Raw genomic sequence first — 20,898 nt, forward strand, 5'->3', positions numbered from 1 at the left:
CTTGGAAAGCACTGCTTGACCATGCTAGCCCTTGGAAAGCACTGCTTGACCATGCTAGCCCTTGGAAAGCACTGCTTGACCATGCTAACCCTTGGAAAGCACTGCTTGACCATGCTAACTCTTGGAAAGCACTGCTTGACCATGCTAGCCCTTGGAAAGCACTGCTTGACCATGCTAGCCCTTGGAAAGCACTGCTTGACCATGCTAGCCCTTGGAAAGCACTGCTTGACCATGCTAACCCTTGGAAAGCACTGCTTGACCATGCTAACCCTTGGAAAGCACTGCTTGACCATGCTAGCCCTTGGAAAGCACTGCTTGACCATGCTAGCCCTTGGAAAGCACTGCTTGACCATGCTAACCCTTGGAAAGCACTGCTTGACCATGCTAGCCCTTGGAAAGCACTGCTTGACCATGCTAGCCCTTGGAAAGCACTGCTTGACCATGCTAACCCTTGGAAAGCACTGCTTGACCATGCTAACTCTTGGAAAGCACTGCTTGACCATGCTAGCCCTTGGAAAGCAATGCTTGACCATGCTAGCCCTTGGAAAGCACTGCTTGACCATGCTAGCCCTTGGAAAGCACTGCTTGACCATGCTAACCCTTGTAAAGCACTGCTTGACCACTCCAATCCTTTCAAAGCATTGCTCAGCCACACTTATCCTTGGAAAGCACTGCCCTACCACACTAACCCTTGTAAAACCTAGATTAAAATAAGTACACTTGGCACCCATTGAACAGTGCAGTAGTTTCACAAAACTCTTGGACATCAGTGGAACCGGCCAGTTACTCAAAAGGCCCAAGAGCTTCCAAAATGGCTTTAAGGTTTCAGAGAGCTCTGTTTATGGTGTGGTACATAAAGGTGGCTCACAGTCAGCCCAGTGTGCAAACTGAATCCTTTTATAAGTCAAATGCAACCTGGGGATCCCTGTTCTCTCCAGGTTGTTTTATCCTGGAAGGTTGTGAATGATGTCTTTCAGTAGCCCAAGGAGGCCAGTCTATTGCACTGCTGTTGCCCTGTTGTCTTCTGAGGGGAATCCTCAAACTACCAACAACATGAAGTATTTTGAGCGCAAGTGGTGAGTGACCATTAGTACTCATAAAGTGTACTGCTTTGGTACCGTGTGGCTGCAGTTCTTATCAATCGTTTGCATTTAAACCAATACTCTTTGCCTCTCAAAGCTTCTCAGCCCTTGCAGGGGAAGGAAGATAGTAATGGTCCTGGTGGACAATATAATGTATGTAGAAAAAGTTGAAGGTAACTCAGAGTATGCACAATTGTTGTCTGGTCCTCACCTCCTGGATCCTTGCTCCTACCCATGGGTTGTGTGTGTTTATAGTTCTACTTTGAGGCTCAGCTAAATGTTGAGTATGCCGATGTATCCTACTCAGGACTGGTAGGCAAATGACCTCACGCGGTGGCTAGTGTGAGGTTGGACTTTTTTGCAACCCAGCAAAAACAGAAATGCATATAATCTGTATCTTACATGGATAGTTCCTCCCGCTCACTTGGGATTGTCATCCTACTGAACTTGAAAGGTTTATTGGTTTATGTCTTTACACATTACCTCCTCTCACTCTGCACTGATCCCTCTGATACCCTAAGTCATCTCTACGTTGGAACATTCCCTTGAATGCTCTAGGATGCCCAGGGACCTCTGTGGCCCTGTCAGCTATGTCCCCCCACCCCCTAATCCATTGACAGCCGAAGCCTCCTCTCTCCTCACAGGCAGTGAGGATCTGGTGTCTTAGCAAGGAGGATAGATGCTACATCCTTGAACACCTGCTTCCTGAGCGGCTACTATTTGGCCATTTAGGTCTTTTGGATGATACTTTTCTAGCTGCCTGGAGAAGATCTACCAGATCACAATATGAATGTTTGTAACTTAGATTTCTACAGGACCTTAGGTTTAAAAATTAAATCTCAATAGGACAAGACTAGTGAGTTAGGTGTTTTGGCATAACCCAGAGGGCTGCAAGCTGGAGCACTGCTTTTAGGGCTGCATGAGCTGTCATGATCCTATCTTAAAATTCACCCTGAACCAATCACCTCCCAGTTCCGAGTTGGCATTGGCCAATCTTTGCTTTCCCTTCTGATGCAGTAGTAATATCTGCTTTGATCTCCTTGCATTCTCTGTTGGAGTAGCATGTGCTGCTCTGTGATCTCCTGCATTTAACCCTAATTTAGTGTGTGTTGCTCTGTGATTTCCTTGCTCTGCCTCTTGGTTTAGCATGTGATGCTCTGTGATCTGCTAAGCTCTCTTGATTAGTAAATCTCTGGATCTCTGTAAGGCAGATTGCAATAACTTTCAAGTTCATTCTCCCTTAAGTTTGTGTTCTCTTGCTCTTTCTCTGCTCTTCAACAGATACCTCAGATTAGCTACGCCTCCACAGCACCTGAGTTAAGTGACAACAACCGCTATGACTTCTTCTCCCGCGTGGTGCCACCCGACTCCTACCAGGCCCAAGCCATGGTGGACATTGTGAAGGCGCTGGGATGGAACTATGTGTCCACGCTCGCCTCTGAGGGCAACTATGGTGAGAGTGGGGTGGAGGCCTTCGTGCAGATCTCTCGTGAGTCGGGTAAGAGACCAGCAGGCCACATCCTCTCCCTCTGCCGCCAGGTCTGTGCTGTATACCCGCCTCATCCAGATCTGTGCCGGCGATCCGTGATCCATCATTCCAATCCATACTTCCATCATTGCAACCCATACTCCTGTCACTGCAGTTCAAACACACCTAATTGTGATCCTTATAGCCTTTATTGCAAGCCACACCACCAATCATAGCATTCCATGATCCCATCATGGTAATTTATACACCCATGAAAGCTATAGAAATCCATATACCCCAAAGCTATGTAAATCCATATACCCCCATGATTGCATTCTGTGCCCCCATCTCAGCAGTTCACCCCCCATCTTTCCAATCCATGCAACCAGTTATTACATTTACCCACACATCTTCTCATGCATTTTGAAGTTTCTCAGCATGCCTTTGTAATTCTCAAACATGATACTTCACATATTGGAAATGATGTTTCATGCAATGCCATGTGATATTCCATAAATCACAATACAGAAAACACCTAAATTGAGGTGTTATTTGCATAGGCTTTTCTTTTCTGTACTCACCTATCTGATGTTTCCTTGCACCCTCATTTAGCGTTGCAAACACAATGCAGTTGGACGCGGGGGTTCTGATTCCAACTAGGTGTTTCCTCGAGCTTAAGGGTGGGGCGAAAGAATCAATTTTCAACAGCAATGTCTCTATTCAGCTGACTGGAATGTATCTTTTTTACAGGGGGCGTCTGCATCGCTCAGTCCATCAAGATCCCTCGTGAGCCTCGGCCAGGTGAATTTGATAAGGTGATCAAGCGGTTGCTGGAGACTTCCAATGCTCGAGGGATCATCATATTCGCCAACGAAGATGATATCAAGTAGGTGGCGACAATAGTCTAAAGGTGCATTAGGTCGAGTTCTTCAAAGATGTTTCAGCCAGTGTTCTAAATGGATGGCCTTACTCATATCCAAGATTTCCCTCCCAATCCACACCGCAATATCCTGGTCCACATCTAGCCCTTTGACTCCCCAATTGTTCCCAATTGTCCTCGAGGTGTCCACCCCTCTTAGTTCACACTTACTCCCACTAGCCACACTTATTCCTCCCAATCTCTGGCCACTTTTGCTATTTCCTCACCACACCTTCTCATTCAGGTCCACTGTTTATATCAAGATTTTATTTTCAGCAGAGAGATAGCGTGGAGGACACGTCTCACACCCAGTTCCCCGCTGGATGGATTTCCTGAGGGTGTGCAGGGAGATAGGTGGAAGATCACAGGGAGAAGGGGGAAAGAAGGTTTGGAGAAAACAGATCCTGAGATTACAAATGGATAGAGATGTGTGCTTGTTTGTAGGAACTGTACACTAAGAAGATTGGAAATTGAATAAATGTTCTTTCTAAAACGACCAAATAATGTCTGAAATAAATCAGTTAAATGTCAATATTGTCAAGCTTCAAGTAAATTATGATTTGACAATTGAAGGCCCCAATGTGAAATCATGTTGGAAAATGGTTAGATAACATTAAAACTCCTGCCCCAATATATGATCTCATGCACAAATTACAAGTCTATGTGTAGTGTAATGACCATCTGGAAAGACTTGCATTTTAAGGCACTGATTATGAGTGAGGGAGCATTAACTCCAGGTGGAATTCCCCCAAACACAATTATAGGTGGATGTTTTGTGTCTGTAAAGTCTGAATATAATAATCCTAATCTCAGTGGTATCAGACCTCAGTTAACCCTGGGGACGATGCCACCTCCAGACAGATCAGATCCTGCCCTGACCCTCCTCATTCCCACTCAACCTCCTGCCCTCTACACTTTCCACCTGCTCAAAAGGCAGAAAATGTCTGCGGTTTGGGGTGGGGTACCCCCTTATACTTGAATCCCGCCACAGAGTGAACATTCCATCAGGAAGTGCCCCATCGAGTTCAGATCCCCCTTCCTGCCTGAGAGAAAAGACAACTGACCACAGAATAAACATTCCACTAGGAAGTGCCCTTGAATTGTGGGAACATCTGAGATTACCCCCCCCCCTTGCCACAGAGTGGACATTCTACTAGTATGTGCCCCTTTGATTGTGGTACCCCCTCCGAGTGAAGTCCCCTTGACAGAGAGCGCACATTGCACTAGAAAGTATCCCAGAAATTGTGACAGGCCCTGGGACAGCCCACCCATTGCCACGAAGAGATCACCCCACCAGAAAGTGCCTGGAGGACTACTGCCCTTTCTATGCTGTCCCCTTCCATACTATACCCAGGGAGCGAGTGTGGAGCGTTTCCTTTGATTAGCCATGCAAAGAAAGACAGTGGTTTAATTTACAAAGATATGCACCATTTGAAATACTGAACATGAACGCGGGATATCAGACCCAATGCCCATTCTATTCTTGGCCTCTCTAAGGACTGTTCTGGGCAAGGCCCGACAAGGAGTTCCTGTTGCTCACTGATCCAAACCTTTCCCCCTTTTTTTGTCTTTGTGAAGGCGTGTCCTGGAAGCGGCCCAGAGAGCCAATATGACGGGGCACTTCCTTTGGGTGGGCTCGGACAGCTGGGGCTCCAAGATCTCGCCCATCCTGAGGCTGGAGGAGGTGGCAGAGGGGTCGGTCACTATCCTGCCCAAGCGGGCGTCCATCGATGGTGAGTAGGGGTTTGAGGGGTGAGAGTAGCCTGGGTCATGGGAAGTGAGGGGTGGTGAGGGGGTGGGGGTGGTGATGGGTTAGAATAGCTTGGGTTTTGAAAGGTGATGGTGGTGACAGAAGTTGATGGGCGAGGGTAGCCCTGGTCATAGAAAGTGAAGGGTGGGCAGGGGTGAGGATAGCCTAGGGTGGTGTTTTGTGAGGGTTGATTGGGTCATGGGAGAGGAGGGAAGTGTGGGGTGGTGAGGGTGAAGGTATCCCTTTCAGGTGATTTGATAGGTGTTAGAAATGGGATCCCTGGCTGGCCAGGGCTTGCGCCAAAGTCAGTCAGAGACCACCACTCCTAAGTCAGGGCAAGGGAGTTACACGCCAAGATAACCCCAGCTCACCCTCTAGGTAACGTGGCGCGAGCAGCAAGGCTAAACTTGGAGGCGATATGAGTTAAGTATTTGCGCACGCACCCCAGCAACAACACCCAAGGCCCACCACAAAGGAAACTCCACACAAGGTTATATATAAAAATAGCCTTTGTATTACCAAAACACATTAGATAAAACACACACTTTACAATGTGCCAGGGGCACGGGCAGAATTTACAGGGTATATTTAAAAGACAGGGCCACCTGGACCACTGTCAGGAATCAGCACTTTTAGAAGTTAGCACTTTTAGCACATAGAATTAAAACTGTAGTACAAAAATAACATATAACCAGTCACTACTGGTACCAGGTGAGCACCACCTATGCAACCCTCACTACCTTAGGAGATTACACTAGGGACCTGGGCCTCGCTAGCACCACCTGTACTAGCAAGAAGGAAACCACCTAAGTATTGCTATACCTGTAGGGGTCTAAGGAAGGAAACCAATGATGCATCACAATACATTCAGAGGTGTAAAAGCAAAGCACATGAAGTATTACCAACACATTCAGAGGTGCATGAACAGCAACCACAATAGCGCAAAATCCACATTAGCCGCCACCTGTGGCAGTCCCTGTGTCCAAATGTCAGGGCCTAAACGTGGCAGCTGCCCACGAAGTGCTGGGCAACTGTGTAGCAATTGATGGGGCCAGAGTTGGAGCCCCCTAGTCTCTGGACAAAGGAAATGTCCCCAAAAGAGCCTCTCGTGGCTCTAACAAATGGTGTGCCCCCAAGAGTCTCTCAGGCTCACACACGAAATGCCACCTTCGTCGGAGTCCCCCCTCCTGGGGACTCGAAGCAAGGAAAAGTAAAGCGCTCCCAGCGCTACAATCCCAAATAAAGCGCTCTCACAGCGCTAGAGGCCAATAAAGCGCTCCCTCAGCGCTAGGACAAAAAGAAAGCGCTCTCAAGCGCTAGGGCCCCAAGTAAAGCGCTCCCAGGCGCTTAGCAGAAGCAAAGTCCAGCAAAGTTCAGGGAAGTAGGCAGAGGGGCAAGGCTGGGCCCAGAGCCAGCTCACTGGGTCTCCAGGCAGGGAGACACCCCAAGTGGCGGTCCTCTGGCCCAGCTACAGCAGCAACAGCCCCCTCAGGATCCTTGAAGAGAACAGTTTCAGTGGGGACACAGCCCCATTTTTATACACCAAATCCTTTGTTCTGGCACGGGGTGGGGGCAGACCCAGTCGCAGCTGGTCCTTGAGTACCCTTGATGGCCCAACCACCCCTTTCTTTCACTGGCAGGGCTAGGGTCATCAGTCACACCACAGGTACACTCCTCCCACACATCACTCATGCTAATCTCACACTCACCACCGGGCAGACCCACCCAGCCTTCCTGGAGCCAGGCTCACCAGCCAGCTCCAGCCAATCACACGCCAGGCATATTTTACATTAATATGCCAAGTCTTAGAAGTGGCACTTCTACATATGACACACTCATGCAACACACACCATTGCGAAGCATTCACTCTCACGAGTTCGCACATATCAGATTCGAACCTGTACACCCCACGCATCAGGAACTACCAGGGACACATACATTCCCCATGCATTCCTATGGGAGGGCAGGCCTATCTCATCAGAGTGCGCACGCACTTTCCACTGGGACACAGTGAAAGTGCGCAGAACCCAAAAATCACCATCACCAGGTCACCATTACAAGCAAAAAGTTTAGGGGTGAACCTGCCATAAGGGCCAAGTCCAACAATAGGCTTTGGATAGCCTGGGTTAGGAGGGTGAAGGTGGTGAGGGGTGAAGGTAGCTGGGTCATGGGAGGTGAGAGTCATGAGCGAGGATGGAGCCTTGGTGAAGGGTGAGGATTGTCTGACTCTGGAAGGCGAGGGATGGTGAGCCTGGGTGTGAGGGTGAAAGTTTGGCTATAAGGATGCGAGAGTGTGTGTGTGGATGATGGTGATGAGGACTGGGTGAGGGGCAGGGATAACCTGGATCATGAGAGGTGAGGAGAACCTGGGAGATGAGGGAGAAGAGAGAAAAGGAGGATTGAGTAAGGAGATGTGAAGGTGGAGACAAAGGAAGGTGAGGTGGTGAGGGAGGTTAAGGAGTGAGGATAGGCATGGGGCGAGGAAGGTGAGGGAATTAGGAGGGTGAGGATAGGTTGCATCATGGGAGGTGAGGGTGGCGAGAGGGCTTTCTGGGGTGAGGTGGGGGAGGTGAGAGAGGAGAGAGGAAAGGGTGGCCGGGTCAAAGAAAGGTGAAGGTGGTGGCAGAGGATGAGGTGAGGTCTGGGTGAAGGATGAGGCTAGCCTGGGTCATTGAACGTGGCGTAAGATGAATCTGCGCTCCCAAGCGTGAGACTCACTCTCGGTGAGGGTGGCGGAGGGGCTCACCCTGATGTCCACCCTACAGCCGTGCCCTGGACATCAAGCTGAACACATGGTCTCTGGTCTGCTCCAGAAATGACATAGGCCATCCCTGGGGGGAGGTAATGATGTGCCCTCTAGAGTAGACGCTCCTCCTAACCCAACCCCAAATATGCATCAAAGTCCTAATCTGTGTCCCCCTTGAGCTGTGTAAGTATCCGTGTGTATCCTGACCACGCATGCACCATATATACTGTAAATGGCTCCAGTGCCATCTATGGGCAGGCCCATGCTGGACACCACCACCAATACCACCAACAAAATCCAGACAAACAAGTGAGCTCTCAGGCGTCAGGGCCGTGGGTCACTACTAGATGACCCTCCCACCCCAACCCCCCTCCAGACGTACTACAGGGCCAAGAGGTATGCCACAGTCAACAACTGCACCAGGCTTGGCTTGCAGAGGGAGACCCCATCCCCCAGGAGACAGCAAGCCATCCCTTGGAGAAGACATCCCCTCCAGTCCTCAGATATAGCACACCAGATATCTCAGGAGACCACAACCCCAGCCTTCTGTAGCACAGCAGATCACTCTAGCCAACATCTGTAAGAAGGTACCACATCCCTCACACAGAGACCCCCAAGGATTCTCAAAGGTGTCTTGTGCAAGGAGAGGGATTCTCACCCCCCTATCTTTCCCCACCCCAGGGTTCGATCAGTACTTCATGAGCCGCTCCTTGGAGAACAACCGAAGGAACATTTACTTCGCAGAGTTCTGGGAAGATGACTTCCAGTGCAAGCTCACTCGGCTTGGGGCCAAACCGGACGGGTCAGTACGGAAGTGTACAGGTAAGGCCGCGGTACTCAAGAATTCTTTAGGAAGTCAATTCTATTCTTGTAGTAACTAGAGGTGTGCAAAGTTGTGAAATCCATCGACTCATTCATCTTTTTAGGTGTAACCTTTGCCACAACCTTTTGCTTTACTAAAATGATATCTCTATCCACTTCTAGCTCTTATAAGCCAGCTCTCATCTTCCATTGGTCGTTGTTGTGTAAATTAACATTTTCTTCCACCCACTCCAGTATACAGCATGGGACGGTGGGTCAGCTCACTTCAGCCATTGGCTAACTTCACTATGAGTGACAGCATTCTTCCCTTTCTCAGGGAGCACATACACACACAATGTAGTTCCCTTCAGTGCCAATATATAGTATTGTGCGCTTTTTGAGACTCCAAAAATAATTTTGCTTGTAGCCAATGTTTTAATTGTTTTATAGAGGTGAAGGATTAGTAGTTCTCCCAACTAAAAAGCTTTGCAAAAAACATGACAACCCAAAACAAGCATTGGCAGAGCTCAAAGGCTGGTACCCACCGGCAGACATATTGGCTTTCTTATTGCGTGTTTTAAACTGCAAAACTCGTGAACTTTAAATAAATGCAGAAATGCAGCTTCATCAGGACCTCATTACATACGGATATGGTTGGTTTCACCTGACTACCATCCCCATCCTCAGCTTGCCCCTTCCGCACGCCCCGCCCACTGCACTGTTCCCGACACATTACGCACCCTGTGCTCGCTCCACCAAAGTCCATGCGGATGGGACTCCTTTACCCCTGCATAACACCCCCAGAGCACCAGCCAAAGCCAAGACCCAGACCCTGTCTCATGCCCATGCCCCCTTCTCATCATACCTCTTAGTCCTTTGTCTGTTTTTAGTCTCCAGCAGTTCTGCTGTTCATGGGCCCAACCTCCTGCAGTTAGTAATCAGACCAGTTTGTGTCAATGGTTTAACCATCCAAGCTCGCGCATTGGTCCATGCCTCTAGGAAGCGACTGAATTTGGATGCTCTCCCTGAAACTTGCAGAAGAGGCATAGAAATCACCGCAAATATTTGAGGAGAGGGTGATTTATTATTCTAACTCCAGGTCTCAAATATTTGGGAAAAACATTTGTTTTCGGCCTTTGGGTAGTTGTAGCAAATAGGCAGAGTAATAAGACAGCATGTTTAGTGTGCACACATGGTGCGCCATCACCAGAGACTGCTGGGCATGGACAGACAGGAAGCTTAAACAGATGGAACGCGGGGCACAAGCGAGAAACTTCCATTGAGGGAAGTGGGGTAAATTAGAGCCCTTCACTATCTACTCGCATTTTTGGGACTATCTGGCTGATTTTAGGTATCAAACAGGTCAGTATTGCTACTTTTCTGGTGGGCTGGTAGTTCTGTCAGTTTCGCACCGTACAGCATACTCTTTTTGTAAGGCAATAGATTTTCCATACTATGGCGCCATATTTATATCATAATACCGTGCATTTGGTACATTGTATTACTGGATCCCTTGGGACCACCACATCGGGGCGGCTTGTCCATTAGGGTGTTGGGCCCCTGCTCCACTCCCAACTTGCAACCCAAAATAAATATTTTCGGACTGTCATGCTGATCAAGAACGGAGGTTATTAAAGATTCTAGTGAGTGGCTGGCCTGACTCTCACTGTGAGACAAGGTCAGGCAGCCAGGCAGCTCCAGGCAGCCCAAATGCAAGCATGCAAGCTCACCGTTCCAGGAGGATACCATGCACAAGGCTCCCCTTTGGAAAGCCCATGGTGCCATCAAAATGGAGCTGAGAGGTTATTGATGCAGTGATGTCATCAGTGAAGTCATGAGTGATGTCACTGACCATGTCATGAGTGATGTAATATGTGACATCATCAGCAGTGCATTGCGGTCGCGCGAGTTATAGTTAGCTGAACTAACTATAACGGGGAAATTTCAAAGGTTTTGTATGAGTGAAATGTCCAGCTAACTATAGCATGTGTGAAACCTATGACATTTTCAGTGAATATATATATATATATTTCCCATGGAATCTTATATTAGGTCCGTGCCTCCATTATTTTCTATGAGAGTGTGTTGCCGTACATGTGAGTAACTTTGTGTGATGCTGTTACTCCAAGGGTGGGCTGGAGTACATTTACTACTGTTATTTCACATTTAGGGCAGCAGTAATTTTAGAAGTCTGGTTTGTGAACAGCAATGGCCTTGCTCTTTTGTGGGCCGGTGTTTGTATACCATCCCCCTCCTTAAACTCCTCTTCATCCTCTCCTAAACTGCTCCACATTCTTCCTTAAACCCCTCGCTTTTAGTCATAGATTTCCCTCATTTTCCCACCAGTCCCCCATCCCCTCCCATGTTTACCACTGAGTAGTACGCTTACATGCATGGATACATCCCCATAGTAAAAATAGGAGTTGCCAAGGTGGAGATACCACCCGTAGGCTTCCGATTTGAATTTTGGAGGTAGTAAGCACTACTACAGTGTGACTACTTTCCGTATTACAAAATACAGTTTGTGAATCAAGCCCAAATGTTTTTTCTTTTTTGTCAGTCTTTTTTGGATTGTCGGGTTATTTCTCTTTTTAACTGTTTGCCAGGGCTTAATTTGAGCCACCGGCACTCTTTTTGGGAACCAGCACTTATTTTTCCTCATCAAAAATTTCCTGAGAGCAAAAAAAGGGAGCACACACAAAGGGGAAAGAAGGAGAAAGAGAAACACAAAGAAACTGTCAAAGGGAAAAAGCAGGAACTTGCAAGAGTGAGATAAAAGGGCAGGGAGTGGATTAAAGGAGATGGATTCCTGACTACGCAGCCTTGGCATTCAGCGCAGCCCTCCCCTGCAGAGCGGGGGCGCAGCGTTGCCGTTCTGGGGGTGCTGAGTGGATTTCCGCAGGTTTCCTCTGACCCCATCCTGCCTGCGGGGAGCTGGTAATCCTGCTAACAGGTTTAGGCAGGCAGAGGTTTATCTTCTCCCTGCAGGCCCAGCACTGGGCGGCTTCTGCTGAGGCAGCAGGGGGGAGCGCCTCGCTCTCCTGCAAGGAAATCAAATAATGAAGGTTCTCCTGACTGAAATGTATCTGAGAGGCGTAAAATGCCCATCACTGCTGCATACGCTGATGCCGGACTAACGAAGGCGGAAAAACCCATAAGGGCCTCGGCATGGAGCTTCCATGTGATTTGAACGACCGTGGCGGTAATCACCACGGCTCCAGGGTTCTGTCTCTTGGTTCTTCGCTGAGCCCCGCGCTTCTTAATCTTTATGCCCGCCCACTTGCAGACGTTATATGCTCCCATGGTTTCTCAACGGTGTCATATGCCGCCGACACGCTGATCATTGTTTCCCTCTCTCCCAATTCCGAGGCAGTATCACACCAACTCAATTCCTGTCTAACTGAAGTTGCAGATTGGGTGGCGGCCAGTTGCCTAAACTTATAGTGATAAGTGACAGAGGTGTAGGAAGGTGTATATCTGACTATATGGTTACCCCAAATTTTTGTGTAGTGTTTAGCTGGTTTTCAACTTAGTTGGCCTGGGAACCTGCTAATCAGGGCCCCAGGCTATCTGCTCTCACTGTAAAATGGACTCCATGTACTTTAGGTACATCTCCAATTGGACATTGGGTCACCTTATGAGCCCCTGTACAGTGTACTATAGATACCCAGGGCATAGGTGCATCCAAGGCCTACCAGGGGCTGCAGCATGTATAATGCCACCCCTGGCTGGCCATCCACATTTACACAACTGGCTTATCACTCATCTGGGGAAAGGTCGTGTAATCACCCCTTGCTTAGGTATAGTATCCCTATACCTACCATTACATATAGACACATATATACCTATAAGTCACTCATATGGCAGGCCTTAACAGTCCTGGCGGCAGAGTGCTTGGTTTTATGTGAGATGAGGCTCTAGCATGAGCTGAGCATGTCTGAAGCTTTCGGAACCATGTCCTTATAGCTGTTCTATGATATAACCATACCATATACTCTTAAGTGCATTATCATCCTCGCGGTTGAATGCTAACTTTGGTTTGGCTTTATCAAAACATGTCATGTAAGGTGTCATACGCTTTGGAATACTACCCCCTCGCCAGTTCTGGCATTCCACCCTTCTAGAGGGCTTAGACATGTTGTTCCTGTTAATCCCCTTAAAGTTAACCAGAGCCTCAGCATCACAAAATGGATGCTGCTGCCACAGACACAAGTCTGACCTCCTGCTGCTGGGAGTCCTTCCAGCGAGGGAGGATTGGACAATAGGTCTCCTGTCTTGGGAGGTGCTAGCACCACCCCAGACAGGCCATAGTGTATTTGGCAGGGAGGGCTGAATGAAATGAGACACTGCCTGGGGCACACAAGGTGCTCCATGCATAGTCCGGTTGAAACCAGTTGCTGGGGCACTCCAGCCCCAGCTCTGGCGCGAAACTGGACAAAGGGAAAGGGGTGTAACCACCCCCTTCCCTGGTCCCACCCATAGGAGGGACCTAGCAGGTAATCCAGCCCCTTAGATTAGTATGTTTATGTTTACGAGATTTATATAGCGCAACAAATACCCTAGGGTGTCTCGGCGCATTAGAACTTCATGGGACAAAAGCCAGCAGATGAGATCATTGATCAAATAACCAAGTCTTCAGGGATCTTCGGAAGGCGATGAGAGTGGGACTGGTTTTGATAGATATGGGCAGAGAATTCCAGAGTTTGGGAGTTGCCACCAAAAAACGCCTGTCTCCCCAAGTTGAGGTTCTGGTGCGAGGAACTGATAGTAGACAAATGGAGGCCGATCGCAGAGATCTTTTTGGAGCATAGATCTGGAATGCGTTCCTAAGGAAGTGAAGTCCGGTCTCATGTATAGCTTTATAGGAGCTGAGTCAAGAGACTTTAGATTAATCCTGAACTGAAACTTGAAACGAAACTCTGGACCTTCGACATAGTACTGTAACTAGAAGACTGAAGAATCTCCCTTGTGGTCAAGGAGTGACCACTCTGTGCAAACAGGCACCATCCAGCGATCTGAGGTTTACTTTGTCGACGCTCCCGCCGGAGCCCGAGCACAGAATCCGACAAGAGCCAGACTTCCAGACTTCTTTGACCCTGATCCACAGCCACAGCAAAGCTGAGACCGGTGGAGGCGACGAGAGTCGTGGGACCGGCCATCTTGAATAACCTGCTCTTTGCTACTTGTGCAGCTTCTGAGGCACCCTCGAAGTTGTGCATTAGGGATTGAGAAGCCCCAGCCCGAGCACCTTCTGCACCGATGCACAGCCCTCCACACTCCACGCGTGCCGCTTGGGGCCTGCTAGTGTATTTGTGCTCGACGCGTCTGTCCGGTTACTTGCCCATTGGCTAGTGGCCTCAGTGACGACGGACCTTTGAATCTACACCACTGGCCTGGTTGCTCCAGGCTGGCCCCTGCTTCCCTGAAAAGGAGAAGTCCCTCAGACCTTGCTGGTCTGCAACAGAAGCCATCTTCTATTCCTGCGTGGGTTGCCTTTGCCAAGGCTTGTTGACTCCAATCCAGAAGCCGACAGCGAGTTCCTTTATGGGAAAGTCCGTGTCCAGCTCCTGGTCATCGTCCACACCTCCTGGTCCACGTGGCTGCAGAGACAAGCTTCGCGACATCACCTGATTGCTTCGCGACATCGCCTGGTTCCTTCCTGCTCACTGGCTAGTGACCCAGACTCTGTCCCCTCTGCTTTCAGGTACTCTTCATCCTCGATCCGCCCTTGGATCCAACCGGACACTTCTCTCCTGGTCGCCTGCAGCATCTTTTCACAGGTCTCCATAGGATTCAGCGACGAAACCCGACACACTTTGACACCTATGCACCCGGCTCCTGTGGGTGAGGTAACGCAAGTACTCCGGTGCTCCTGTGGGTATTGACTATCCTAGTGTCCGAGTTTTCAGTAGCTTTCTCCTAGTCCATCCGGAAGTGTCCTAAAAGAACTAGTTTCCAATTCTTTTGTTTCCCATTGTATCCCTAAGAGAACCCGCGTGCGTGTTTAGACACTGCACACGCTTCCCGTGGGCCTCCTGCTTCCTAACCTTTGGTAGTACAGCGTAGCCCCAGCGATTCCCTAGGCCCTAGGCCTATTCCTTGTTCGTGACGTGGTTCTTATACCACTATTTTAGTATATGGTTTTACGTACCCCTAGGGCTCTACTGTATATTGTGCAAATTATTGTATGATAATTAAGTATCTTGTTATGTGCTTGTGCCTCTGACCTCATAAAGAGTTCAGAGGGGTTGTGTTAGTAATAAATACATATATATTTGATATATAACCTGTGTGGTGTCCTTTCACTTGGTATTAAAGGAGTTACATATGGTAAAACAGCTGGCTTCACCTGCTCTCTGAAGTTTTAGCCTAAGACTGCTTTGTCCATGCTACCACTAGGATAGCTGGTCGATAAGGTTGACTTTACAACCATCACCATGAGGGTTGTTTGGACTAATACAGGGTGCCCAGTAGAATAGTGGACATCACATATCAGGCCAACTTCTCACAAGAGGTACTAATAGTTGGGAATAATCTCTCCTTAGGGGGCGATCTCAGCTGGCCCAAGTCCCTAGGAGTTCTCCCATCTTCCAAGTCGGAAGTAAAACATCTGGGCATCATCACAAGTTATCCTGCGTGCTCTATGCACTCCCATGTTTTGCTGAATGGTACTGGTGGTAACTGACTCTGACTGTCCCTGGGCTCTGTCTAACCAGGCCCAGAGCCAGGGCTATGTTGAAAACACTGTGAAAATACATACATTAATGAGGGTACACTTATAATTGGTGGTACCTACTGTGGCATCCTGGTCCTGTGTGTCTGTGCCTCATGACATAGCTGCGCTGATGTCATGAGACACTGGATTCTCAGATGGAATGTTATCCTTTGACCACTAAGCAGTTGCTATCTTACTTTATTGCTGGCTGGATGTTCACCTGTGGATGGGATCTTTTCTTGGAATAAACCTCTACTTTTTACCTACAAGTTGTGGATCCTTATTTTACATTTGGCGACGCAGGATGGGAAGAAGAAGATAAGATCTCAACACCTATCTCAAGTTTTTTTTTTTTTAAAAAAAAATATTTGTTCCTTTAAAAAGGATTTGTTCCTTTGAAAATTCCTGGATACTTGGAACAACCCGAGATACCCTGGTGGCATTCAACTCTCAACATGGAACATAATTGAATAACTTTGCACTGGACTTTAAAAGAGAAAGAGACTTCTATCTCCGTTTTCAGGGTAAGAAGATTTCAACTTAATTTTTAACAAGAAAACAAACCACTTTGTTTTCTTCCTGCATATTTCTGATGGTGTAACCTAGCGGTGCTAACTTTATTGACTTTTTAATTACTAATTCAGACACTTTTGCGCGTATTTTATATAGCGCACTCGATCTCTGCAACCTGCATTTTTCGAATAGTCTCCTACCTGCCAACGTCTTTGCAAGCGCCTTCACGAGCGAGTGTCCTCACGAGCTGCCTTTTCCAAGAGAACGCCATTGCCAGAATCTGGAAGCTTTGGAAGATAAACATCTTGCTTCACCTCGCTTCTCGACTCTTCACAAAGCCTGCCGGGAGACACGCAAACGTGCCGCAAGGCACCCTGGGAGTCACGCAGACGTGGGCGCCATCTTTGATTGGGGAATTTTTCGATTTCCAGTTCACAATATACGCGTTACGCGGTAATCGCGTTATGAACACCGCTAGTCATCGCTATTCTTCTATTTTACCCTGAACTCTCTTATTATCTACAATATTTGCCACCTTCTCTATCAACAATTTTAAGGTACTGTTTTCTTTCCTTTTCTAATATTTGACACACTCACTGGAAAGCCCTGCTGTGTGTTCTGCCACTGTGACACACACACATTGTAGTGTGTCCTGCTTCTGTGACACACACACATTGTAGTGTGTCCTGCTTCTGTGACACACACACATTATAGTGTGTCCTGCTTCTGTGACACACACACACATTGTTATTTGATACACTCACTTGGAGCTGATTTTGTGTGTCCCACTTCTGTGACACGCACACATAGTAGATATTTCTTTTCTTATTTTCATTTTGTGCTCTAATTTTCTTTATTCAACAACAAAATGCAAAATGTCACTGCTCCCCCTTTCTTCTTGTCCTCACCTGGGGATCCACCTATTAGATGGAAAAAATGGCGTAAAGTGTTCGAAAGGTATGCAAGGGTGTGTGGATCTAGTTTGAGTGCTGAAAGGAAGACAGCTCTACTTTTACACTGTTTGGGGGCAGAAGGACAAGAGGTATTCGATCATTTACCCGACATTGATGACGGTAGTTTAAATGAATATGAAATATGTATTGCAAAACTGGATGAGCATTATCTTCCTAGAGTCAGTACAATTTTAGAAAGATATCATTTTGGTCGGAGAACACAAATGGAAGAAGAAACAATTGAGAACTATATTACAGCGTTAAGGAAACTTGCGTCCTCATGTAAGTTTGGGGCAAGTCTTGATGAGCATATTAGAGATCAGTTCATGCTTGGGTGTTATATTGAAAAGGTGAGAGAGGAATTGTGGCAAAAGGATGAACCTTCTTTAGAGGAAGTTCTTACTATTGCTAAGAGGATAGAACATTCTATTAAGTGTGTAGAAGTCATCAAAAAGAATGGTGACAACAAAACTACGAAAGAGACTGTGAATGTTGTGAAATCTACTGCTAGAACAAGTGAAAATCAGCAAAAAGACTCTAGAAATGAAAATGTTTCGAACAAAATTCCTTATAAAAGAAAGGAAAACAGTTTGGATTTCTCTCAAGTAAAGTGTTACAGATGTGGTAAAATAGGGCATTTTGCCACTGATAGACAATGTCCAGGTTGGAAAGCTTATTGTAGTAAGTGCAAAAAGAAAGGACACTTCACCTCATGTTGTAAAGGGGGAAACTATAGAGGTAGAGTGAATGAAATATTTTATGATTTTGAAAATGATGATAATCTAGATGAACACCTAGATTGTGGGCAAATTTATATTCAAACTGTGAGTGCTGAGGAAGCAAAGAATTCCCCTTGTGATGAAATTTTGGTAGAAGGTTATCCTACCAAAGTTTTGTTCGATTCTGGGGCAAAGATTACTATTGTGGCAAAAGATTTCTTCTTGAGTAAGTTGGGACATAAACTTGAGCTCTCACGCCCCGATATAAGACCATTTGGTTATGCTGGTCAACCCATTAAACTACTTGGAGTTTTTGAAGGTATGATTAATTATAAGAATAGGTTGGCCAAAGCAAAAATTTATGTTTCTCAAAAAGGAGATAGCATAATAAGCTGGTTTGCTCTCAAGGATTTGGGTGTTATGCTTGATCCGAATTCGACACCCCCTATTCTCCTAAAAGAACCCTTTCCCTGCACACCTCAAATTGTTTCATTAGTTTCTCATGATTTCACTAGTGAACTGAAATCCAAATTCCCTAAAGTTTTTTCGGAAAATTTAGGATGCCTTAATGACTATTGTCATCGTATCATCTTGAAGAAGGATGCTGTACCTGTCTGCTGCAAAGTGCGTAATGTACCTGTAGCGGTCAGAGAACAAGTTAAAGATGAACTTGATAAGCTGGTCAAGGGAGGCATTATAGAGACAGTAGAGGGAACGGAGTGGGTCGCCCCGATTGTCGCAGCCAAGAAATCGGACAACTCTCTCCGTCTCTGTGTTGATTTAAGAGAACTCAACAAGTGTGTGGTTACTGATCACTATCCTCTACCCAAGATTGCGGACATGCTTATGCTTCTTAAAGGTGCTAGAATTTTCAGCACCATTGATCTAAGGTCCGCGTACCATCAGATTAGATTGGAAGAGGATTCGAAAGACTTAACCTCTTTTGTGACACCATATGGCACTTTTAGGTTCGTTAGACTACCATTTGGTTTAGTGTCAGCCGCATCGGTTTTTCAGAGGGCATTAGAGAAAGTCTTAAAAGGTTTACATGGTGTTAGAGTCTATCAGGACGACATTCTTGTGTTTGGCATAGATAATCCTCAACATGATCTTAGGCTATTTGCTGTTCTAGGAAGGTTGTGTGATGCAGGTTTGACTGTTAAGATTGAGAAGTGTAAATTTAGAAAAACTTCCATTGATTATCTAGGTCACACCATTACAGAAGGAGGTATTTTGCCTAAGGAAAATCTTATCTCTACAATTTCTAAGATGTCTCCCCCGCAGAACAAGGAAGAGTTGATGAGTTTTTTGGGACTTGCTGAGTATTATAACAAATTTGTGAAAGACTTTGCCTCTTTGTGTACCAATATGAGGTATTTGTTGAAGAAGGGTGTAGACTTCATTTGGGGGGAGAAATGTCAGCGTGAGTTTGAGGTCATCAAGGAGAGGCTAGCTTCTGCTCCGAAATTGAGCAGTTTTGATCCTTCTGAGAAATCTATTTTGATTACTGATGCAAGCCTGAAAGGTTTAGGTGCGGTGCTTGTACAGAAATTTGAAGGTATTGAGAGGGTCATTCTTTTCTTGTCAAGGAGTTTGAAGGGAGCTGAAACTCGATACTCAGTGATTGAGCGTGAAGCTCTTGCTGTTTACTGGTCAGTCAAGAAGCTTAAAAACTTATTGTGGGGAACCAATTTTGAGGTCAGGACAGATCACAAGCCGCTTTGTGAAATTTTAAAGAAAAAAGGTATAGATGCGGTGTCTGGTAGAATCACAAAATGGGTTGTTGGTTTACAGGATTATGATTTTAGTGTAAAGTATCTACCTGGAGTAGAAAACAAAGTAGCTGATGCTTTGTCTCGCCTTGTTCCCAGTTCTGAGGTTGAGGATGAGGAAGATTGTGATGTTGATGATGAGATGGTTTGTGTTGTAGAAGAGGCTGTCGTTGATAAAGAGAGGTGGTTGAAGATGGTTCAGGAAGATTCGACTCTGGTTGAGGTACTTAAACTCCTAATGACAGGATGGAAGATTAAACCTAAGTGTAATGAAGGTCTTGAGAAATTTTGGCATGTCAAGGATCAGCTTTCTGAACAAAATGGTTTACTTTTCAGAGGAACTAGATTGGTTCCACCCTTAGCTCTTCGGGATGAGCTTATGTCTTTAGCACATATCGGTCATTTAGGAATCTCTAAGACTAAGGAGATTTTAAGGAGCTCATATTGGTGGCCAAATATGGATTTGGAAGTAGAGCGCAAAGTTAGGGATTGCATTGACTGTGCTCTTAGTGAGAAGGTAGTAAAACCTAAAGTCCAACCCATGGTGATTAGAGACAGACCGGATGCGCCCTGGAAAGAAGTGGGTTTGGATATTTTGGGGCCTATTACTTCAGCAGGTTGTGAGTGGTATGTTCTTGTTCTGGTTGATTTCTTTTCTAGATGGCCAGAAATTGCCATAACTCGTGGTATCGAGACTAGGCATGTAGTGGATTTTTTAACTAAACTTTTTGCTAGAGAGGGCATCCCTAACGCCATCCTCACAGATAATGGTCCCCAATTAGTCTCTAAAGAGATGGAGAATTTTCTGTTAGGGCAAGGAGTTAAACACAAAAGGTCTTCCCTTTACCACCCAGAAACCAATGGTATGGTTGAGAGATTTAACCGTGTCCTTAAAGAGACTATTAGAATGGCTAAGTCTGCTGGTACAGATTGGAGAACAGATGTCTTTAAGAAGGTTAAGGTTTACAGGTTATCTCCCCATGCCGTTACTGGAAAGACTCCTTTTGAACTTTTTAGATCACGCACTCCTAATACCCTTGTGGTACCGGCATGGGTCAATGACTTGCAACCACCTCCTCGTGATGACTCTGATGAGTGGATGTTGCGTGAACTTTCTAGAATTGAGTCTAGAAAAAGGATGTTTGATAAGAGACATTCTGTTAAGGTCACACCTGTTAAAGTGGGAGATTGGGTACTTATTAAGAATCCCTGCAAAAACAATAAGGCTCTTTCTGCTACCTTTAAGAAGCCTATTCGTGTCATCAAAGTTTTCAAGAACGCCATCAAAACTGCTGATCATCGTGTTTGGAATTTGAACAGGGTGGTGGTGGTTAGAAATGATCTTGTGGAAGCTTCTTGCAGTCGTCATTCTCAAACTCCTAGAGTTGAGTCCTCCTCACTTCTTCGCAAGTCTGCAAGGGTTTCTCATTCTCCTAAATATTTAAAAGACTACGTCACTG

At 46.5% G+C, this 20,898-nt stretch overlaps 1 protein-coding gene across 2 annotated transcripts in view; it reads left to right on the forward strand.

The window, feature by feature from the left end:
- The window catches only part of LOC147684426 (metabotropic glutamate receptor 6-like), a 197,328-nt gene that overhangs the window by 108,459 nt on the left and 67,971 nt on the right, over nt 1-20,898 (forward strand). For both annotated transcript variants that reach the window (XM_086940357.1, XM_086940356.1), the window contains exons 2-5: nt 2,364-2,580; nt 3,301-3,436; nt 5,048-5,202; nt 8,647-8,787. In XM_086940357.1, the coding sequence (XP_086796483.1) occupies nt 2,364-2,580; nt 3,301-3,436; nt 5,048-5,202; nt 8,647-8,787 (649 nt within the window). The remainder of the gene's footprint in view (nt 1-2,363; nt 2,581-3,300; nt 3,437-5,047; nt 5,203-8,646; nt 8,788-20,898) is intronic.

Source organism: Lissotriton vulgaris, chromosome 10 (genome assembly GCF_964263255.1).
Source record: "Lissotriton vulgaris chromosome 10, aLisVul1.2, whole genome shotgun sequence".
NCBI classification, from domain to species: Eukaryota; Metazoa; Chordata; class Amphibia; order Caudata; family Salamandridae; genus Lissotriton; species Lissotriton vulgaris.